Raw genomic sequence first — 21,398 nt, forward strand, 5'->3', positions numbered from 1 at the left:
GAGCCTTCTTCACTACTGCCGTGATGTTTGTAGACCATGAGCGCTTATCCGTGACGTGGACCCCCAGGAATTTAAAGGACTGGACCCTGTCTACACATACTCCATTTATGAGGAGTGGGGCCAGATATGTGCCGTGTTTGCGAAAGTCCAGGATTATTTCTTTAGTTTTTGTGGTGTTCAGTGTGAGATTGTTCACCGCGCACCACGAAGACAGTTTGTTGACCTTATCTCTGTAGGCCGACTCATCCCCTCCTGAGATGAGTCCGACCACAGTGGTGTCGTCAGCGAATTTGATGATGGCGTTAGACTGGTGGGTGGGTGTACAGTCGTATGTGTACAGGGAGTACAGAAGAGGACTCAGTACACAGCCTTGAGGGGAGCCAGTGCTCAGTGTAATGGAGGAAGATAGGTGGGGACCAAGTCTAACAGTCTGTGATCGGTTGGTCAAGAAGTTCTTTATCCAGCAGCAGATTGAAGAGGATAGTCCAAGGTGGGAGAGTTTGTCAGTCAGAATGTCCGGTTTTATGGTGTTGAAGGCTGAGCTATAGTCAATGAAGAGCATCCTCACGTAGTTCCCATGGTGTTCCAGGTGGCTCAGTGCTGTATGAAGAGCAATGGCAATAGCATCCTCAGTGGACCTGTTTGCTCTATAAGCAAACTGGTGAGGGTCAATTGAGGGAGGGATTGTATTCCTGATATGGCGGGCTACCAACTTTTCAAAGCACTTCATGATCACAGGCGTGAGTGCAACAGGCCTATAATCATTCATGCTGTCAATGGTTGGCTTTTTGGGGACAGGGATAATGGTGGCAGATTTCAGACAGGATGGAATGATGGATTGTTGCAGGGAACAATTGAAAATTTTTGTGAAGACTCCAGCCAGCTGGTCATCACAGGCTTTGAGCACCTTCCCAGGTACTCCGTCTGGGCCAGCAGCCTTCCTGGTGTTCACAGACCGCATTACCAGTCTCACTTCCTGTTCCCGTATGTTCCTGTATGCTTATTTATCTAATTGAGTAGATTGAAATTATGGTCTTCTGATTTCAATTTATGCACATCTGAATCTTGATTGAACAATGCCATGGCAATGGGAAAAAAAGTCTGCAAAAATATTTTTCTTTGATAGGGATCTTTCTACTAAATATACAGTTGTATGAAAAAGTTTGGGCACCCCTGATCATGTTCAAGATTTTCCTTTTAGAAATCATTGGTTGTTTGGATCAGCAATTCCAGTTAAATGTATCTTGTATCAGACAAACACAGTGATATTTGAGAAGTGAAATGAGGTTCATAGGATTTACAGAGTCTGCAAAAACATTATTTAAACAAAAGTAAGCAGGTCTATAAATTTGGAACTTCAACAGAAAAATTACTTCAATATTTAGTAGATCCTCCTTTTCGAGAAATAACAGCCTCTAAATGCTTCCTATTGCTTCCAATAAGGATTTGAATTCTGGTTGAAGGTATTTTTGACCATTCTTCTTTACAAAACATCTCCAGTTTAGTCCGGTTTGATGGTTTCCGAGTATGGACAGCCCGCTTTAAATCACACCACAGATTTTTCATAATATTCAGGTCTGGGGACTGAGATGGCCATTCCAGAACAATGTACTTGTTCCTCTGCATGAATGCCTTAGTAAAAATGGAACAGTATAAATACTGTCGTCTTGTTGAATTATCCAGCCCCAGAGCATTGTTTGTATCTGCTGATACTAACTGGAATCCAGGCGACCTTCAACTTTATCAAGATTGCCAGCACCTGCACTGGCCACACAGCCCCACAGCATGATGGAACCACCACCAAATTTTACTGTGGGGTAGCAAGTCTTGGAATGCTGTGTTCTTCCGCCATGTATACCGCCCCTTTCTATGTCCAAATAACTCAATTTTAGTTTCATCAGTCCACAACACCTTATTCTAAAATGAAGCTGGCTTGTCCAAATGTGCTTTAGCCTATCTCAAGCTTTGTGGCATGTGCGCAGAAAAGGTTTCTGGCAAGTGTTTGTCTTGGAATGCTGTGTTCTTCCGCCATGTAATCCCCTCCTCTGATGGTACTGTTAGTTTTATGAGGTGCACTGCTCTTGCTTTGGAGGACCATAGCACAATGTCTGGGCAGAGTGATGTAGTGATGATCTCCATGGGGAATCGGACCTGCCTGTTGAGGTCACCCCTCATGTCCCACTCCTGACCATGGGAAAAGGGCCTTCGTGTCTCTCTTGGCCTGGTGTATCTCTTTTCCCCTCCTTCGTGACAAAGCTGGCGTGGTTCTCTGCTGATAGTCTTCTGCTTGTAGGTAATTTCACTGAACCTGTCTATGCAGCGCTGATATATGACATCCCCGAACAGATTAAGCTTGGCTTCGACACCTCCCTGCAACCTTTCCTCCAGGTTCTTGATCAGGTCTGTGTCCAAAAAGTGCCATGTCTCTGCTTCATTTGACTTTGGCCATTTGATCTTTTCTTCTTCTTGCTGGTTTCTTGGTCTGTTTGTGCCTCTGTTCTGTGTGAGATGGTGTGGACTCGGTCTTGGTGTTCGCGTGGGGGCTCAGTCTCTACCGAGATGCTTTCTTCCTCTCCACCTTCCCAGCTTTCAGCAACATTGGGTCCTTTGGCACTGTGGTTTTCTACCTGGCTCCTGGTCCCTCTTGTTTCTCCCGCTGTCGTGGTGCAAGGTAGCTGTTGGCCTCTGATCTTACACTTTGCCTTCCCCTGGTGGATTCGTAGTCTCCTGTACGTGGTCGCCTTTTCCCATCCGCAAGCACACTTTCAGAGGATCTCATTAACTGGAGTGCTGGTATACTCGTCCTTTTCCGTTGCCATCGTCAATATCATGTGGTCCGTCCTATTAGGCCCATCTTCCCGCCTCTCGGAAGGCCTCCGGGTTGTTTCTTCCTTGGGTTCTTCGCAGTTAAATGTGGATGTCCCTCTTAAGAGGGACTAGTGGGTTGGGTAACTAGCCGCCCACTCCCGGCGCAGTCTTTCTCTGCTGCGATCCAGTCTTTCCTGGCTGTCCTCCAGTCTTTCCTAGACTCCAACTGCCCTGTTCACAGTAGTCACTGGATTTCCAGAACTTCAGTTGATTTACAGGTAGATGTTATTTCCTACTTGGCATTGCTGCCTGTCGCACCTCCTCTGGTGCCCACGGGTCAGCTGCAGCTTCATCAGCCAGGGACCACCATTAATTGACGTTTCGATCCTTTAATCCTGGAACATCTCCTGGTAGCATAGCAGTGACATAGATGTCTCCCTGTCACCTCCTGGAGCTGATAGCTGTTGCCCCCTGTAGCCGTTTTTGGGGTTAGTTGTTGTTTTCCCCAGCTCCTTTCCTTTCTCCTCAGGCCACCTTTCTCTGCCTTTCTCTGCCTCCTCTACCAGCTTTTTGTATAGCCTTCCTCAGGTTGCCTCCAGTCACCCATGCGTCCCTCAGGAGGCGTGTTGTTAACAGCTCAACGTAGTCTCGGCAGCCAACCTCGACTTGGTAGATGGTGCACTTCCAGCCTTGTTGAAGTATTATTCCTGTTTGAGTGTTTGCGTTTACATTTTGTCCGTGTGGTTCGTGTCCCTTCGTGTTTTCCCCCAGTAAGCTAGTTTTGCCGTGTTGTTACCTTTTCCCACTTTATTGTATTTAAGGCTTTAATTTGTGAACCACATTGTTATTAAATTTTACATTAGTGCACTCGCCTGTGCCTGTTTGAATACCTGCTTTTGTCTCCAACTGTTTCACTCACCCCCAGACTCATAGCAGTTAGCTATATTTACTGATTGTTTTTTTCCTCATATTGAGGACTGTATTAACCCCCAATAATGGCTCCAAAGCAGGCAAATGGAAATAGTAAGGCCACTTTCTTTAAAAACAACTATTTTTAGGCTTAGAACTTCTTTTTCAATTAATTATAATGGGAAAAATTGATTTCATATTTTGAACAAATCACTTCTCGAACAGCCTTCTGGAATGGATAGTGGTGGAGAACCGAGGTACTACTGTACTGTATAATACAATTCAATACATGCCATTGTATTGAGATCTCTAGCTACACAATTTTTTAAATTGGGTTTTCATAAATTACTAATGAAAGAAATGTATATTATTTTCGATACACCCGCCCAAAATATTTTTTTAGTCATTTGATCAATTAATGTTTTTTTTTTCTTTACAAAATGTGAATGAGCCGAGGCACCACTACTCTCCATGGCATTCCATGCACTAAGTTGAGGACACTTTAGCGTGCTCACCCACTCAGTATACTCAGTCACCAGCACCAATTAAGCTTTAGTGGTACCTCGACATACGAGTGCCCCGACATTCGAGCAATTTGAGATATGAGTAAAATTTTGAGCAAATATTTATCTTGAGATACGACACAATTTGGGCACTGTCTCTCTCCCCGCAACTCCCTCGTGTAATGTCTCTCTGGTCGCAACTCCCTTGTGTAATGTCTCTGCGAGCACTGGGTGGAGCGTTGCATTTTTTCAGTTTTTTTTCCTGTTAGTCAGTGCGAATGGCGTATATACTACTTCTCGTTGGCAGGTGGCCGTGCATTATCCCATTGTGAGGACATTTCTGTGCATCATTTTCGGAATATTTTGAAGGGAATACAAAAGCAAACATCTAGGTTGCATCTGAAAGTCAGGGTGGAGGTGGGGCAAATAGAGCCAACCTGGGTGAAGAAAGGTGTCAAAATTTAAAACAAAATTTGAATTAAGTTTAGTGTAAGGTTAGATTAAATTTACCTTTGAGTGTGTCTGCATCGTAATCCAAGTTCATTTAAATTTGTTTGTTATGTTATGAGCGCGTTGCCGTGCAAAAAGTCTCCCCCCCTCTCTCTCTGTCCGTCTCTCTCCCCGCCGCAAAATCCGTCTAATTTTAATAATATTAAACACATTTTAGTACACTATTAAACCACTAGTTATTTGTTACTTTGTTAATAGATGGTGAATTAGAACAAATAAAAATGTTTTTCCAATCCAGTATCCTGTTTTTGGTGTTTTTTCAAAGGATTGGAACAAATTAATTTGTTTTTAGTTCATTTCTATGGGAAACGTTCGTTTGAGTTACGAGAAAATCGACATACGAACTCAGTCCCGGAACGAATTAAGCTCGTATCTCGAGGTACCACTGTACTATAGTCAGATGGTATAAGTTTTTATTATTTTATCCAATGTTGACATTTAAATTTCCAGTAAATAAAAAAAAGAAGTTTTTGTTTTATTTTTTTACCCCACTACGATCCTTAGAAAGAAATTAATCATCGAATAGTTTGACCAGCACTAGGTCAGCCCGAAAACAGTTTAGGTCTGGTCTAAAGATTTTGTTGAATGATCATTCGGTTCTGTACCGGTTTGTCTGTATGTTTGTGTTCAAGATAACTCAACTAAGACATTATTATCAAACTTGGAGCATATATTTGTAATAAAATAATTAAAAAAAAAATCAGACTTAGGCTTGTCATCATCATTGACTAGACAAAAGCCTAATTGTCATCATACCCAGCTGCGTAATAGGAAATGGAAAATGTAATAATATTTTGGGGTAATGAGGTCAAAGGTCAGAAGTCAGAAAAATAATTTTCCAAGAACTCCTGATTCATGAGGGTAAAGGTGTAGTTTACCTACTCTACAAGAAAGGCAATGTTTTTAAATTGTCTGATTAGGCATTGGTATGCCCTCTGAGGGCTTCATCTAGTTTGAAAGCACTCTGGGCTCCTAAAAGTGGGGACACTCCACTTCACTCTTTTACTTTTCATGACTCACATTTGAATTCAGATTTATTTTCGGCCTTATGGAACAATCAACCATAAAATTTTAAGCTCTTCAGGTGAAACAGTGGCAGAGAAGCACTATAGCAGAACTGTTCACTGTGGTGTTTTGCAGGCGGTGTGGGCACTGGGAAACATCGCTGGAGATAATGCAGAGTGCAGAAACTATGTACTGAACTGTGGCATCCTGCCCTCTCTACAGCAGTATGTTTTCCATCCTGTTTCTGTGTTTTCTTAATGTGTCGTACATTATTTAGCCACATTTAATTATTCTCGCTCTCTGCTGCTCCTCCAGGCTACTTGCAAAATCCAACCGTCTCACAACAACTCGAAATGCAGTTTGGGCTCTTTCCAACCTTTGCCGTGGGAAAAACCCACCACCAGATTTCTCCAAGGTCAGTCATCCAAACTGAATTGAAGATGACCATTATTTTATTTGATGCAGCTTTTCTTTTGTAAAGTGAATTGCTCCTTACGATTACGTAATGCAGGACGATAAGACAATAACGATAATTATCAAGAAATAAATTTTGTCAACAATAATAATACAAACTTTTGATAAAAATTCGACAATTTTAAACTGCAATTACACCACCCGACCACCACAGAGAACATGGGTGCTGTTGCAAGATGAACGCTTGTTCCAGACCAACGTTCAGGAGCAGAAGAAGATGATAAGGAAACATATTTTTAGGTTAGCATTAGAGGCTAACACGCAGCATGAACGCAAAAGAACAGTAAACACAGCCAAAATTTGGGATTATGAGATGCAGGACAACACAGATATGATCCACTAAAAGATAAGGAGGGAGTTGTCTTAACTTTATTCCACAACAGAGCAACAAAAATAGTTTTTAAAATCATCATATTTTGAAGTCTTTTCTTATACAGTATGGTAACATAGGTACTTTCATAGTTGAATAAAGAGGAAAGTAATTTATTTACCTAGTCACAGAAGCTTGAAATTTGAAAGAAAAAATATGTGATAGTTATCGTGATAATTATCGATATCAACTGATATATATTTTTTTGCATGATAACAATTTTTGACATATCGCCCACCCAGCTCTACGCTTAATCTATTCTTGTCTTTCCTTTCTCTTCAAATGGTTTTAGGTATCGCCGTGCCTTAGTGTGCTATCCAGGCTTCTTTTTAGCAGTGATCCAGATGTATTAGCAGATGCCTGCTGGGCCCTCTCCTATTTGTCTGACGGACCTAATGAGAAGATCCAGACTGTCATTGACTCTGGAGTCTGCCGCCGACTAGTCGAACTGCTAATGTAAGAAGCGTTGAATTGTACCCATCATCCCTAAATGCACTGTCATTAATGTGCAGCCTCCTCAAGTTGTCATCATGGCAATGATGTAATTAAATGAAAATTTGTCTGCTTTTACAAAAGATGACAGTAATCCAAAAACTGGCTAGCTTTAATCAGAAATTTAAATTAAACAATAAATGTTTTTTATCATAAATACATGTTACGATGGAGGTGAAATTGGGAATCAAGGGGCAGCTTATACGCGAGAAATTGTAAAATTCAACAATTTTAAGGCAATTTTAAGGGTGTGGCTTATATGCGCGGGCGGGTTATATGTGAGAAAATGGTACATCTAGTTCACTTGAGTCCCCACGCTTTTTTAAATACCGTGGTTGCAATGATTAGTGTATGCTATGCACAGAACTACTTACAACATGAATTCATTGTGCTGGTACTGTATTTTAATTAATTTCATTTGTTTGTGTTGTCTCACCAGGCACAGCGACTACAAGGTGGTTTCTCCCGCTTTACGTGCAGTGGGAAACATTGTTACTGGAGATGACATTCAGACACAGGTCCAGTCCAGCTATTTACATACTACACGCACACACACACTGGATTCAAGTCCAGCTTTATTCTTCTTGAATGCGGTCTTAAATGGGTTTGCATTTATTTATCAACACAGGTGATCTTGAACTGTGCGGCTCTGCCTTGTTTACTACACTTGCTTAGCAGCCCCAAGGAGTCTATAAAAAAGGAGGCCTGTTGGACTGTGTCCAACATCACTGCTGGAAATCGAGCTCAGATTCAAGTAATGCTACTTAGAAGAGGTTTTATGTTCCTCACTCAAGACTGGCTGATTAATTTGTTCCTGATACTCCTGTTACTAGAATGTGATTGATGCCAACATCTTCCCAGTACTGATTGAGATTCTTCAGAAGGCAGAGTTCCGCACAAGGAAAGAGGCAGCATGGGCAATAACCAATGCCACATCCGGTGGTACACCTGCTCAGATAAGGTAGCAAATGTTTGCATTTTCAATTGGGTGCAAAGGCAAATCTATTTATGTAGTATTTTTTTAGCTTTTAGTTTTTCTGTGTGGTAATTTCTTTGATTACATCTTCATTTCCATCTATGTAACTTGGTAAGCTTTGACAGCAATGTTCCCTCTAATTTTTCACGTCTGGGCATACAGACAAGCTCCCTGAGCACACAGAGGACCAGTGTGAGCAACATCATAAATGTCATAAGCAGGTGCATGTCTACTACCCATAAATGATCGAGTCATAATAAAATGTAATGATTAATATCTATGATAAAACATCTTAATAAATGTCACTAGAATATGCACAAATCTGACTTAAATTTTTCACATCTGTCATATGTTCTCACTTCTCATTCTCATTCAAATGACTTCTGCTGAATGTGTCACTTGAGATAGTCAAGCTTACACTTATTTACAATATTTTTCCATTGGAAAACTAGCTTACAACTTTAGCTTCACTCCATGATTTGCAGAAGAGACCTTTCTCACCCAATTTTACTGCTACTTCTATTTGCACATACTCTGACACCCATTCCATCTTAAAAGAACCGCATTTCTATTTTACTTTGGCTTGTTGAGTGGCTCTTTCACAGCCTGGTCATTTCGCCATGATAAAGGGTTGGCAGCAGCTCCACCGAACCATTAGGTATATGCTAATCCACAAAACACAGGCACCTACGCATAACTAACATAGCCAATCAATGTTGTTAACATTTGCTCATGTAAGCTGCGGAAGTAAACACAGGTTACGTGAACAGCATCATATAATTGGCTGGACACAGCGTTAGTCATAGTTTTATCCGGATTGCCGTTTCTTTTCTTTTGACAGGCTGCCACTCTCTGAGTTGGGTTGCGAAATGGCACAGAAAAATTGTAATGTTTTTTTTTTACAATTCGGGTTGGATTTTATTTTGTGCGCTGCATTTGTTTGCTGTGTACAGAGAACACATGAGTTGTGTGCAATTGCAAACCTGCGCGTCTTACAAGGAACATTGTTTGACAGTAGTATATTTGATGTCCATACTTGGTTGAGTCAAGTTATGAGTGCATTCATCAATTTAAAGCCCAAGTTGGAAACTTCTTTCTTTGCATACTATTACAATTTTCCAACAGAGAGCTAATGAAGCTTGGCATGAAACAATGGTGAACTAAAATCAACTGAATCACCATGCAGAAAACAGTGTATTTTTTTAACTAGTATAGGTAATCGCACCAGCCAAAAAAAGCCAAGCATAGCAAAGAAGGAAAAAAGACATTAGTTGCACTGGAGTATAGGTCACTTTTTATTTCTTGGGTGGTTGTAGATAATCTGATATCAAACTTTTCATCTTTTGACATTTGAAAAAATAGAGAACACCAGGCTGAGTAGTTTAAAGGTATGCTAACATGCAGTAAAAGATACATTACGCATAAACAACAAATTGAGATCTACAAACAGCCTCTGGCCTCTGCAACAATAAATATTCTGTTTAGAATTTGATAGTATTTCTAGTAAAAAAATGTTTTTTGTCAATGATATAAAAAGATGCACAATGGCAGCAATGTTTGTGGAAGCGCAGTGCATTTTGGGGCGATGTCGTATTTCGTGCTCTTTTTTTTCTTACCTGGGGTTAAAATGCAAAGCCAAATACAGTCATACCTCTACTTACGTATGCCTCTAGGTACGAAATTTTCAGGTTACAAATTTTTTAATATGCAAATGAGTGACTTGAGGTACGAAAAAGATCCAAGTTACGAAATCCCCCAAAAAGTAAATGCATTTCCTTATCTGTTATTTTATTTTGAAAATATTGTCGCGGATGCATTGGTTCTCACTTTAGAACATCACTACCCTCTACTGGGCTCTCATTTCATCGCTCTCATTCTATCTCATATAATGACAATAAAAGCATTCGATTCAATTGGCTGTCTCACAACAACCACTATCCATGTTTCAAGAATTCTCTTACATACTACCTGTCCACCTCGGCTAAATGCTCCCCTTATTAATGATTGCAATTCCCCTTATTAAGCGATTAAAAACCGTACAAATGCAACGTGGCATGTATTTTCACACACACACACACACACACACACACACACACACACACACACACACACACACACACACACACACACACACACACACACAGGGCACAGGTACCTTACCATTGGCAGCATTAGAAACGAAGTAAAACTCTTTGCTGCAGACTCTTTCCTTCTGCCTTGGCATTGGTAAACATTAACCACACACACGATCAAACGTGATTAAAGATTCATCCCGCATGTTGTCTAGTCTTTTTTTTAATTTTCACTTCTGTCTTGGTCAGTCTTCATTATTTTTGTTCCGCATTGGCTCGAACAGCAAAGGCTGAGGAGTTGAGCTCATTGCGAACGATACACGCTACATCCAGCATAATTTTATCTCACTACTCAGAACACCTAAACAACAATGGCCGACTATTATATTAAACTCCTTTTTTCAAATCTTGTATATTATAGATGAGTTACTAACATAAAAATAGGATGTAAAACCAACGTCACATTTTAGGTGGGGTTCCCTGTAACAATTTCACATATCAGTCGCATCACCTAGTCAAACTATGAAAACAAAATGTGACACATAGTCCAAAAAGTAGGGTTCACAAATTTGAGATCTGTAATACATTAATCCCATGCAAAATATGATTGCAAAATCTTTATGCAATATTAAAATTGGGAGTGGTTGTAATTAAGTAAACCGACAATGTATCACGATTTCTTGTTTGATGTCAATAGGTACCTGGTTTCTTTGAACACTATCAAGCCCATGTGTGACCTTCTTACGGTGATGGACTCTAAGATCGTACAGGTGTCTCTAAATGGTCTGGAAAACATTCTCCGACTGGGAGAGCAGGAGGCCAAAAAGAATGGAACAGGCATCAATCCTTACTGTGCCCTTATTGAGGAGGCATACGGTACAGTGCTACATTTTAGCTCATGTCTTGCACAGAGGAACATGACTGATGATACCAACTTACCTGTTGCTTTGTTCGGTTTTAATTTTAAAAAATGTTTGGTTGGAAAAAAGGAAAACGGCAAACATTCTGATTTCTGTGGTTATTTGAAGGCTTCTACCAATCTTAATTTCATTTAGCAAGAAACAGGAAGCCAGTGATTGCACACCAAAAAATGATGTGGCGGGCTGGATCTGGCCGCAGCCTCTAGTTTAGATGATCAGACCAGATTTGATGTCCAATTTAACCCTTCATGGCCAAATGTACCATATTTAATACATGAATTTTGAGCAACGTGATATTTTTTTCCTGATAGTACTAATGTATTGTATCAATATGATACAAATACATGACAAATTGTTCTTATATCTTTTTGTTTTTAAATGTAATTTATAATATGATACTGAAGGCTTATAAAGACTCGGATAAAAAAAAAAAAAAGAAAATTCACAAGGTCAACAAATTTGTATACTTTTTCCTCATACTGTATAGCTGAATGTGATACCTTCTGGGCGATAATTTATCATTTCTACTCAATTATTAATTCCAACGAGTTTATAATATGAATACATTCATTGAAACATCATCCTTCCTTCTTGTGTTTGCATGCTCATTAGGCTTGGACAAGATTGAATTCTTGCAAAGTCATGAAAACCAGGAGATCTACCAGAAAGCCTTTGACCTGATCGAGCACTATTTTGGTGTTGATGAGGAAGATGCCAGCCTGGCACCACAGGTGGACCAGGGTCAGGGCCAGTTCATCTTTCAACAGCAGGAGGGACCCATGGAGGGTTTCCAGCTCTAGCATCAGATCACCTTTACAGCTTCATCATTTTCTGATGACAAGGTCCTCGCTATCTGATAAACTGGGTCCTGATGTATTCTCTCCTGGGATGGCTGCACAGGTTCCCCCAGATCATCGATGTCCTCCAGGCCTACAAAAAACTTAAGACATTTGAAATGTGTGAGTATCAAGGTAAATGTGAGAGCATTAGGCCCGTCCATGTTTCCCTGAAATAAGTGAGCCTGTAAGGGATGGCCCAAGCTGCACTAAGGAAAAAAAGAAAACATCTTCGTTTGATATTTATCTTTTATGGATGTTTGTACTATGAAACCTGTCAATGCTAATTGTGTCACGATTAGAAATCTATCTCCTAATTCACATTCCCTACTCCAATGTGAAATAACCTCTTAAATCCTCACACAGGGAGAGGAGGTAAAAACAATCACTTTGCAAGGAGTGTCTCTCAGAAGCATATTTAATTACAGTACAACTGTAAAGTTCAGAACCCCCCTCCATTGGAAGGAAAAGTGAGTGGGTTCATTACAGTAATACCTTGAGATACGAGCTTAATCCATTCCGTGACCGAGCTTGTATGTCAATTTACTCGTATCTCAAATCTAATTTTCCCATAGAAATGAACTAAAACATGTTAATCCGTGCCCACCCTCTGAAAAACACCAAAAAGAGGATATTACAATGGAAAACATATTTTATTTGTTTTACCGTATTTTCTCGCATATACGCTGTATTTGTAACAAAAAATGATGAATCAAGGCTCATATGCGCACAAATTAGACTTGACATAAACGAAACTGCAACATGAAAAATATGAAACGCCAGAACACAAGACAACGCAGCGATACGGTAATTTATTTCAAAATAGAGAAAAGATAAACAAATAAAACGCTAAACAAAATTTATTTTGACATCTATGAATGAAATTCAAGAAAAAAGAAAACACATCTTGCATAAAACGTGAAAAATTGCCATTGCTCGCTCAGGGCGCTGCTATTTTACCGTAGTAAAACGTGCTCTGGCTGGCCAGACACGAGTAGCCTTGATACATGTGTTCGTAGTGTTTACCATGTCAGCACATCCCAATAGTTTTTAAGGCTGATCGAAAGTCTTGTGGTCAATAATTAAAATGTCAGCCTTTATACCGGTGTAATGTGTATGCTATTATTGCACCCAGAGACTTGGTGAAAACTAGACTGCTACGGACACACTTTCTGGTTGTACTGCTCACCTGACTTCCTTTTTGAATTTGTCCACGAGCAGGCAGCACCCTTTTGGAATGTGCAATCCAGCAGACAATCCTTTCGATTCATACAGTATCTCAGAAATACCACGTGCGATGATTTTTCTTAAGATTTTCCATTCCAAGAAACACATTTGTAGAAATCGTAAAATTCAATGATTTTAAGGCAATTTTAAGGGTACGGCTAATACGCGGAGGCGGTCAATATGCGAGAAAATAGGGTAATTCACCACCAACTCAAAAAGTAACAAATACCTATCTCGTGGTTAGGATCTTCAATACTACAATGTGACATTACTCAGCACATGCAGATGGTAACGGAATGCGCGGGCAAGGTAGAGAGACTTGACGGACGTGCTCGTAACTTTAAATTTAACTTAAATTAACTTAGATTACTATATACACACTTAAAATAAATTGTAATCTTACGTTACACAAAATTTAAATCTTGTGCGATAACCGAGGCAAAGTTATGTATTATGTATACAATGTTTCAAGGTGGAACCAGCTGCTCCCCCGTGCCTCACAACCGAGTGTACTATCTCAGTTTTTTATTAAATTATCGAACCAGCCATGACTCACTTTAAAGCAGTGGTTCTTAACCTTGTTGAAGCTACCGAACCCCACCAGTTTCATATGCGCATTCACTGAACCCTACTTAAGTGTAAAATAAAATAAAAAATTCAAATTCAAGATATATAAATTCCTCGCAGCACTGATTGGCCAAGCAATGCCATGTGATCATCTGCAGCCAGTGATGGTCAAGTGGGGTATGTTATCGTGATTAGACATGATGAGTCGATGTGTCTTGACTACCGCGGCAGAGGCTCCACCGAACCCCTAAGACCGACTCACCGAACCCCTAGGGTTCGATCGAACCCAGGTTAAGAACCACTGCTTTAAAGGTTGTCGAAGAGTCCCCTTTTTCAGATGCTTGCTTTGCTTTCAAGTCCATGAAGATTCCGCTGGCTTTTTCTCAAATTATCGACTCGGTCACACTATCTCCCGCTAAACTGTTTATCTTTTATTCATATTAAACGAAGGCTCTCCATCTCGTCATGCATGTCAGTGCCCAACTTGGAAATGATGGTTAGTCCTTTGGAAGGCTTGATACCCTTTGCAGGGGTGTCAAACCGGTCCTCAAAGGGCCGCCCGCAGTGGGTGCAGGTTTTCATTCCAACTCAACAAGAGGGTACCTTTTGCAAGTTTAATCAGTTAATTAAAGTCAGGTGTTACTTATTTTAGAAGACAGCTTATTGATTAAAATGTCGGCACTGGATCGGTTGGAACAAAGACCAGGACCCACTGCGGCCCTCGGCGGAATCGGTTTGACACGTGCAGTTTAGAGCATCCTTCTGCTTGGGAATGCTACATATTGTTGAGGTAGTCCTCTCGTATTGACGAGCCAGCTCAGTCACCCGTGCGCTACTCATGTTTTTTCTATTATTTCGTGCTTAATATCGATTGTCATCATACGCTTTTTCTTCTCACTACCCTTCGTTGCACCGGCTCGCTTTGGAGCCATTGTTTTTCCCCTTAATTGCGCACTGATTAATGCAAAAACACACGTAAAAACTGCAGCCTGTACGAATGATGCTCATAGATATCTTTACGCGAGGGAGATGCGGCGAGAAAGACAGAGCGATGCTGTTCTCATAAGCAGCCTCTCGCATACTCGGCCACTCGGACGCCCGCATCGGGAACCATCTCTTATGCTCGTATCTTAAATTTGTTTTCTATCTCAAGACAGAAATTTGCTCGGAATTTTCCTCGTATCTCAAATTTCTCATATGTTAGGACACTCGTGTGTCAAGGTATTACTCTATTTTTTTCTGGAGTGCGATTTAAGGGGCTCCTGTTATTCCACCGTTTCAAGATTAGATACTTCCTCTTTTTAAGTCTTTCAGTACCATTGACGATGATAGACATCTTTCGTCCTTCTGCTGTGAATTAGAATGAGTTTGTCACCAGTAGACATCCAATCTATTTGAACTTGCAGTAAATTAAGAAATATTTATTTGCTGTCAGCCCCCCCATCTGAAATGGATTGTATGTCTGTCACCGTCAGTGGCAGCCAATGATTTAACTTTAGTTTATCTGCCATGCAACATGAGGAAAGAACTCATTCATGAATTGTAACCTGGGCAAGCAACGTAATTGGTGTGACGATCCTGCGGAATCAATTTGGAGAGTGTTGTATTTCATGTACAGTTGAAGCTAAAAGTTTACATGGAATTGAAAAAAAGAAAAGACATTTAATTTTTTCTGTCTGAAGTCAAATCAAATTAATCCTCTTTCAGTCCAGTCAGGATAACCGAAATTATTCATTCATTTATTCATTTTCTGAACCACTATCCTCACAAGGGTAACGGGGTGCTGGAGCCTATCCCAGCTGACTACAGGCCAGAGGCGGGGGACACCCTGAATTGGTGGCCAGGCGATTGCAGGACACAAGGAGATGGACAACCATTCACACACACTCCTACCTTGGGGCAATTTTGAGTGTCCAATAAGCCTACCATGCATGTTTTTTTAATGTGGGAGGAAACAGTAGTACCTGGAGAAAACCCACGCAGGCGGGGAGAACATGCAAACCCCACACAGGTGGACTGACCTGGATTCGAACCCATGTCCCCCACTGTAAGGTCAACGCGCTAACCACTCATTACTTCCGAAATCATTAATTTGTATTTAAAAAAAAAAAAAAAAAAAGTTTTTCGAAAATGTTCTAGGATGTCAGAAAAGTGCTGTGTCTTTAGAACATTGCATTGGGTAACCAGTTGATGAGGTCATGACTTTGGCAGCTCCTGTTAGGTTAAAAGAGCCATATGTATATAATTGGTAGCCAAAATTGGTACTGCAACCATAATCAAAATATAGTGGTAGCTCCAATTAATTGGTTCCAGAAGTGTTTTTGTAAGCAGAAGAATATTTTACATTGAATTATCATGATTCGTTCCACGGTCTTAAATTTTTAAAGCATAACAATTTTGTATTAAATATGTATGCACATTTATGTACAGTGGAAGCGCTACTTACAAATGCTTCTACATACAAAATATTCAGATTATGAAAAGCGTTGATGGGGAGCCTTATGTTCCAAAATACGAAAAAACAATCTAAGTTACGAAACATTGAACTAAATTAAACATGCCAAAAAAGTCAATACACTTTCATCCCGTCTGCCCAAAAGCCCCCTTTCTGGGCACTTTTTCATCAGTACCGGTTGGCGGTGAGTTCCTGATTCATGTGCCTTTTAAACCTTGTTCCTTTTATCTCCTTAGATAAAATAATATCTGATTTGGTAATGGATTGACAGTGTCCTCAAGGATGATTGTATTCCTTAATCCATTTAATTTCAATTAATACTGTAGTTTCATGCCTATAGGGCTCACCAAATTATAGGGCGTTGTCTCAGTTGCGGGTGCATTTTTTGTATTTTGCCCATACACAAGGCGCTTTGCCTAAATTGGATTGGATTGGATAACTTTATTCATCCCGTATTCGGGAAATTTCATTGTGACAGTAGCAAGAAAAGTCATAGTTATAAGTTAGATAGTACAGTCAAAGGCTCGCAGAACAACAAAGCAAAAGAAAAAAGCACAAAGTACAAAGCAAATCAAAGTCAATGGGATCATTAAGAATCACCAAATCATTAAGACAGAAAAGCAGCAAAAACACAAAACAAGCTACGAGTTTCGGTAGCAAAAACGGATAGACTCAAAAAGACGTAAAGTTGGACAAAAACTGGAACCACACACGGGATGTCTTCCACTAGATGGGGAACTTCTGCAGACTGTGACCGAGGTAGAGAATATGCAGAGTCACTCTTCCAAGCTTATCCGCACAGTTCCTCAGTAGTCTGGAGCTGAAGAAAACAGCAGCAGGGCAGAACTCCTCGTCTCCGTTGCTGGTAAGCGCCGACAGCTTTTATCCCACGATAGAATGGTTGGTCAGAAGCGTTGCCTCTCCTCCCGGCACTTTCTTCCAGTTTTTATGTTAAATGGGCGCAACATTACGGTAGTGCTAGTATGAAACTGCGTATATTTTTAAAAAAGGCAGCAGGAGTAAAACTGAGTTTGATTGTGCTTTATCGACTTAATGTGTACTCAAGTTAATATGAATCAAAATGTTCTAACATTTACAAATCCGTCAGGCCATTTCCTCTGTATAGAAGGAGCGTATTGGCAAAAAATGCACCCAGAGACTCAAGCGGGCAGGGTAATACGGCGACATCTACAAAATTGTATTTTGTCCATGCATGAGGCGCACCACCTGAATGGACTCCCTGTCCATTTTAGAGAAAATTTTAGACTTTTAAGTAAGCCCTATAAGCGTGAAAATACAATCTTTACTAACATAAGTACCCCTGTAAAGATGCTAGCTATGTAGCACAAGCATGCCAACTTGGTTCATATTCAAAAGCGGTATCATTATCGTTAATTCAAGAATATGTTAAAAAAAATATTAGCAGCCCTATTTTAAGTAGCCTGCAGATTACATGTTAAGTGTTTGCATGTGTTTGTCTGGGTGTGATGACAATTAGGCATTTGTTGTTGATGACGATGACAGGGCCAATGTTATTATTATTATGCAACATGGAAACACACAGAAATGATCTGGCTGACTAATGGAGGGCAGAACATCTGCAGTAAATGACTGGAAATCTCAAAATCTAGAGTTTAGCATTGAGAAGAATGTTAAAAGTATTTTAATTAAAACTTTCTTTAAATGTTCATTTAATATTATGGCCATTGATGAATAATTGAAGTGCATTTGTTACATGTGGCTCCTTTAACTGAGAATACGTAAATTAATTTACAGCACACAGAATACATGGCCACACCTCAAACACTCCTGATTGTCTTAAACTATGGGGAAAATCTAAAAAAATAAAATGAAACCAGCCAGTAGATCAAAGAGACTCATGGAGCTCCTCAAGTCTAGGCTCATCCGTGGGTACAATTTCCAGATGCTTGAAGGTACCACGTTCATCTGTCCAAACAATTATACGCAAGTATAAACATCATGGGAATGTCCAGCCATCACACTGCTCAGGAAAGAGACGGCGGGCTTTGTGATGAATAGATGAACGTGTTTTGGAAATGTGAGAATCAACTATGGAGCAAAAACCTAAGACCTTGTAAAAATGCTGGAAAGAAGGTGGTAAGAAACTGTCATTATCCACAGTGAAACGAGACCTCCACTGACATGGACTGAAACCCCACTCACAAAAAAAAATGAAAAAATAAAATAAAAATAAATAAAGCCATTAAGCCTAAGGAAACTTTTTTTTTTTTAAAGTACATTACAGTTTGCAAAAAGACACCAAGACAAAGATCTTAACTTTTGGATATATTTGAAGTGGAGCTGTCTGGCCATAATGGCCAATGTTATATTTAGAGGAAGCTTGTCGACCTGAAAAAGCTATAAAACTATAAAGCATGGAGGTGGGAGCATCATGTTGTGGGACTGTTTCCTGAAGCAGGAACAGGAGCATTCAGCAATTGGATGGGATCATGGAGAAAAAACACAATAAATGGAGAGATTAAAGCAACGTATCAAAACATAAAAAAGGAAGCAAACTGGACTACGAAATAGACAATGCCTCTATGCATTAGGGGTGTGTATTGCCTCATATTTGGTGATAAAATTTGTATCACAATTCACAGGTCACGATTCGATTTTGATTAATCCTGATACTGCATTTTTAGACAATTATTGCTGTTTTTGTACGTCACTTTGGAAAACAACTAATAAAAATGGCCATAAAACGATTTATATCAATTTATTTCTCAAACCTCATTCAGCACTAAACAATTTTTTTGTATGTTTGAACAACATGTTTATAAATATATATATATTTTAAAATCTTAAACGATGTATAGCAACCATTAATTAAATAATAAAAGGGCAGGTCAAATTATTAGCTTGAGCATCCCAGGAATACTAACCCCTACAAGGCCAAAAGACAATTTATTTTGCATTTCTGTCCAGTTTAGATTGAATTTATGTAGTCAAATTTGATATGGAGCCATCTGGCGAAGTAGTGGTTCACTTGTCTTACTTCGGTGCCGGCAAGCATGAGAACGATTCCCGCTCGGTGGTGGTGTGATTTTAGGTGCGAAGGATTGTCTGTCTTTGTGTGCCCTATGACTGACTGCCGACCAGTCTGGGGTATATAGTCTGCCTTTCGCTTGATGTCAGCTGAGATAAGCATGGATGGACAAACCTGACTCAGTTACACTTCTGTCAGGAAGAGTACTGTAAGAAGCTTGTGTAAGATTACACAAAATGTTTGGCCCATTAATGCATTTTAAAGGAAATGCCAATCACTACTAAGAAATTATAATTCTCTCCATTGTTGTGCATTTGAACAAAATTCAATAACTTCAGTAATCTGACAGACATTAAACAAGCAATGTTTAGTCTGATTTGACTTCACACAGTAAAACAAAAAATACATTGTTTTTACAGTCTATTTAAACGTATGACTTCAACTGTACTTGTGTAAGACTGCAGAGCACATATTTAAACGGCAATTGGATGTGGATGTATGAAGTTGTGTTTACAATCTGCTTTAGGACTGCTCATTAGTACCTTCAATAATTAGAGTAAAGTTAAATTTTCTCTCTCCCGATTGAGACTTGGTGGTTGAAATTGTGTATGAGAAGTGCAGTGGTATTTTTCTCTACTTGATGCTTCACCCATCAACTGTACATCAACCATTTTTCTTACACAGAAATGCACACTTGATTCCTGCAATGACAATTGGTAGACAAGAAAAAAATCTATATTTACATAGACATATTTGTAATGCAGAACTTCATTCATATAACATTCAACTGTATAGTTTTCTAATATTTTTGGTTTGTATGATTATATATCATTTTTTTAGGTTTTACTAGGACAGTACATTTTTTCTTTGAGAAGTCATTTGCTGTGTTGTGGCTCGCAATATAAATCATGTTCGACCTCCAGCAATCTGTATACCGGGGAGACATCATGCAGCCAACTTTTGAAACCTTGATCTTGGACAGTGAGGTCACATGACATCTGGAAGTTAAGCGTAATACGATGCTGCTGGCAATGCCTGTCAATGGAATATACATTTGCAAATTGTCTGGCAACAACTAATAAATCAACCACTTGGACACAAACACCATCCATGTTCGTTTTTGTTCCAATAGGATTTAAAGTGTTTATTACTTTGACATTGATTGTTCTACTAGTCGTCATCCCCAACTACTGGGCTGTGGAATATTTGGGACCTGAATGCACTGAACAAGACGCATTGATTAATTTCAGAAGGTTTAATTTTGAGAGGTTCATCGCCTGTGTCTCTACATGTGTAGATTAGATTTGAATACATGTTAATTCTGTCGTCCCAAGGAAGTCCACAAACTATTGGAAATTTGGGGACAAAAAGAGCTGCATTTCAAGGGCCCATATGACGTTGGAGTGTACTTTACTGAGTTTGATGGATGGGACTTTCTATCTGTGAATGGACAGCCATTCACGCACATACACATACCTAGGGGAACTTTAGAGTCTTCAGGAAATGTACAGGTTCCATATTTACTCGCATATAAGCCGCCCCCTCATTCACAATTTTCACCTCCATATACAGACACTCCTCAACTTACGAACGCAATTGGTTCCGAGCGATTGTTCATAAGTTGAATTTGTTTGTAAGTTGATTTAGTGCTATATTTTGTATTATAATTTATGTTTAAGGCCTATATAAGTATATTGAAGGTTTCTATAAGTGCATTTGTATGTTTAAGGCTTGTATAAGTAACACGCATTGGTTTATACTGAAAAAAAAAACATTTAATAAAATGGAGAGAATATGTACAGTACTGTAGAGAGAGAGATAGATTTATGTATTAGAAACTGGCCAAAAGAAGCAACCTAATGACGATTGCACAGTTTTCTTCTTTTTTTCATCATAAATGATGCAGTAGCACTGTATGGCATCATTCAATTGATTTGCAAACTTTGTGCAACGTTCAATATTTGGGTCCTGCTGCTCGATCTTTGTTTATAAATGGTACTGAATGTGCAACGCTCACCACTTTCTGACGCACATCAAGCTTCGTTATTATTGCCACTCGTTTCAAATGAAATGGCTTGCCTCTTCCTTGCAACTCCCTCAATAGAAGCCTTTAGCTTTTTACCAACCATATTCAATATTGGATGCATGAGATATTTAATGATACAAATGAAAAAGGTTCTTTGCACACTGGAGATACATTCACGCACTTCCGCATTGCAACGAAGAAGGTAGATGCTGGGTGAGCTGAGCTCTCACAGCGCCAG

At 39.6% G+C, this 21,398-nt stretch overlaps 1 protein-coding gene across 3 annotated transcripts in view; it reads left to right on the forward strand.

Annotated features, from left to right (window-relative positions):
- kpna5 (karyopherin alpha 5 (importin alpha 6)) overlaps positions 1-20,236 on the forward strand; it is a 46,029-nt gene extending 25,793 nt beyond the window's left edge. For all 3 annotated transcript variants that reach the window (XM_077598214.1, XM_077598215.1, XM_077598216.1), the window contains exons 7-14: positions 5,871-5,959; positions 6,051-6,150; positions 6,872-7,035; positions 7,511-7,589; positions 7,700-7,825; positions 7,905-8,032; positions 10,817-10,995; positions 11,652-20,236. In XM_077598214.1, the coding sequence (XP_077454340.1) occupies positions 5,871-5,959; positions 6,051-6,150; positions 6,872-7,035; positions 7,511-7,589; positions 7,700-7,825; positions 7,905-8,032; positions 10,817-10,995; positions 11,652-11,839 (1,053 nt within the window). In that variant the 3' untranslated portion in view covers positions 11,840-20,236. The remainder of the gene's footprint in view (positions 1-5,870; positions 5,960-6,050; positions 6,151-6,871; positions 7,036-7,510; positions 7,590-7,699; positions 7,826-7,904; positions 8,033-10,816; positions 10,996-11,651) is intronic.
- The last annotated feature ends 1,162 nt before the right edge of the window (positions 20,237-21,398 follow it).

Source organism: Stigmatopora argus, chromosome 4, assembly GCF_051989625.1.
Source record: "Stigmatopora argus isolate UIUO_Sarg chromosome 4, RoL_Sarg_1.0, whole genome shotgun sequence".
NCBI classification, from domain to species: domain Eukaryota; kingdom Metazoa; phylum Chordata; class Actinopteri; order Syngnathiformes; family Syngnathidae; genus Stigmatopora; species Stigmatopora argus.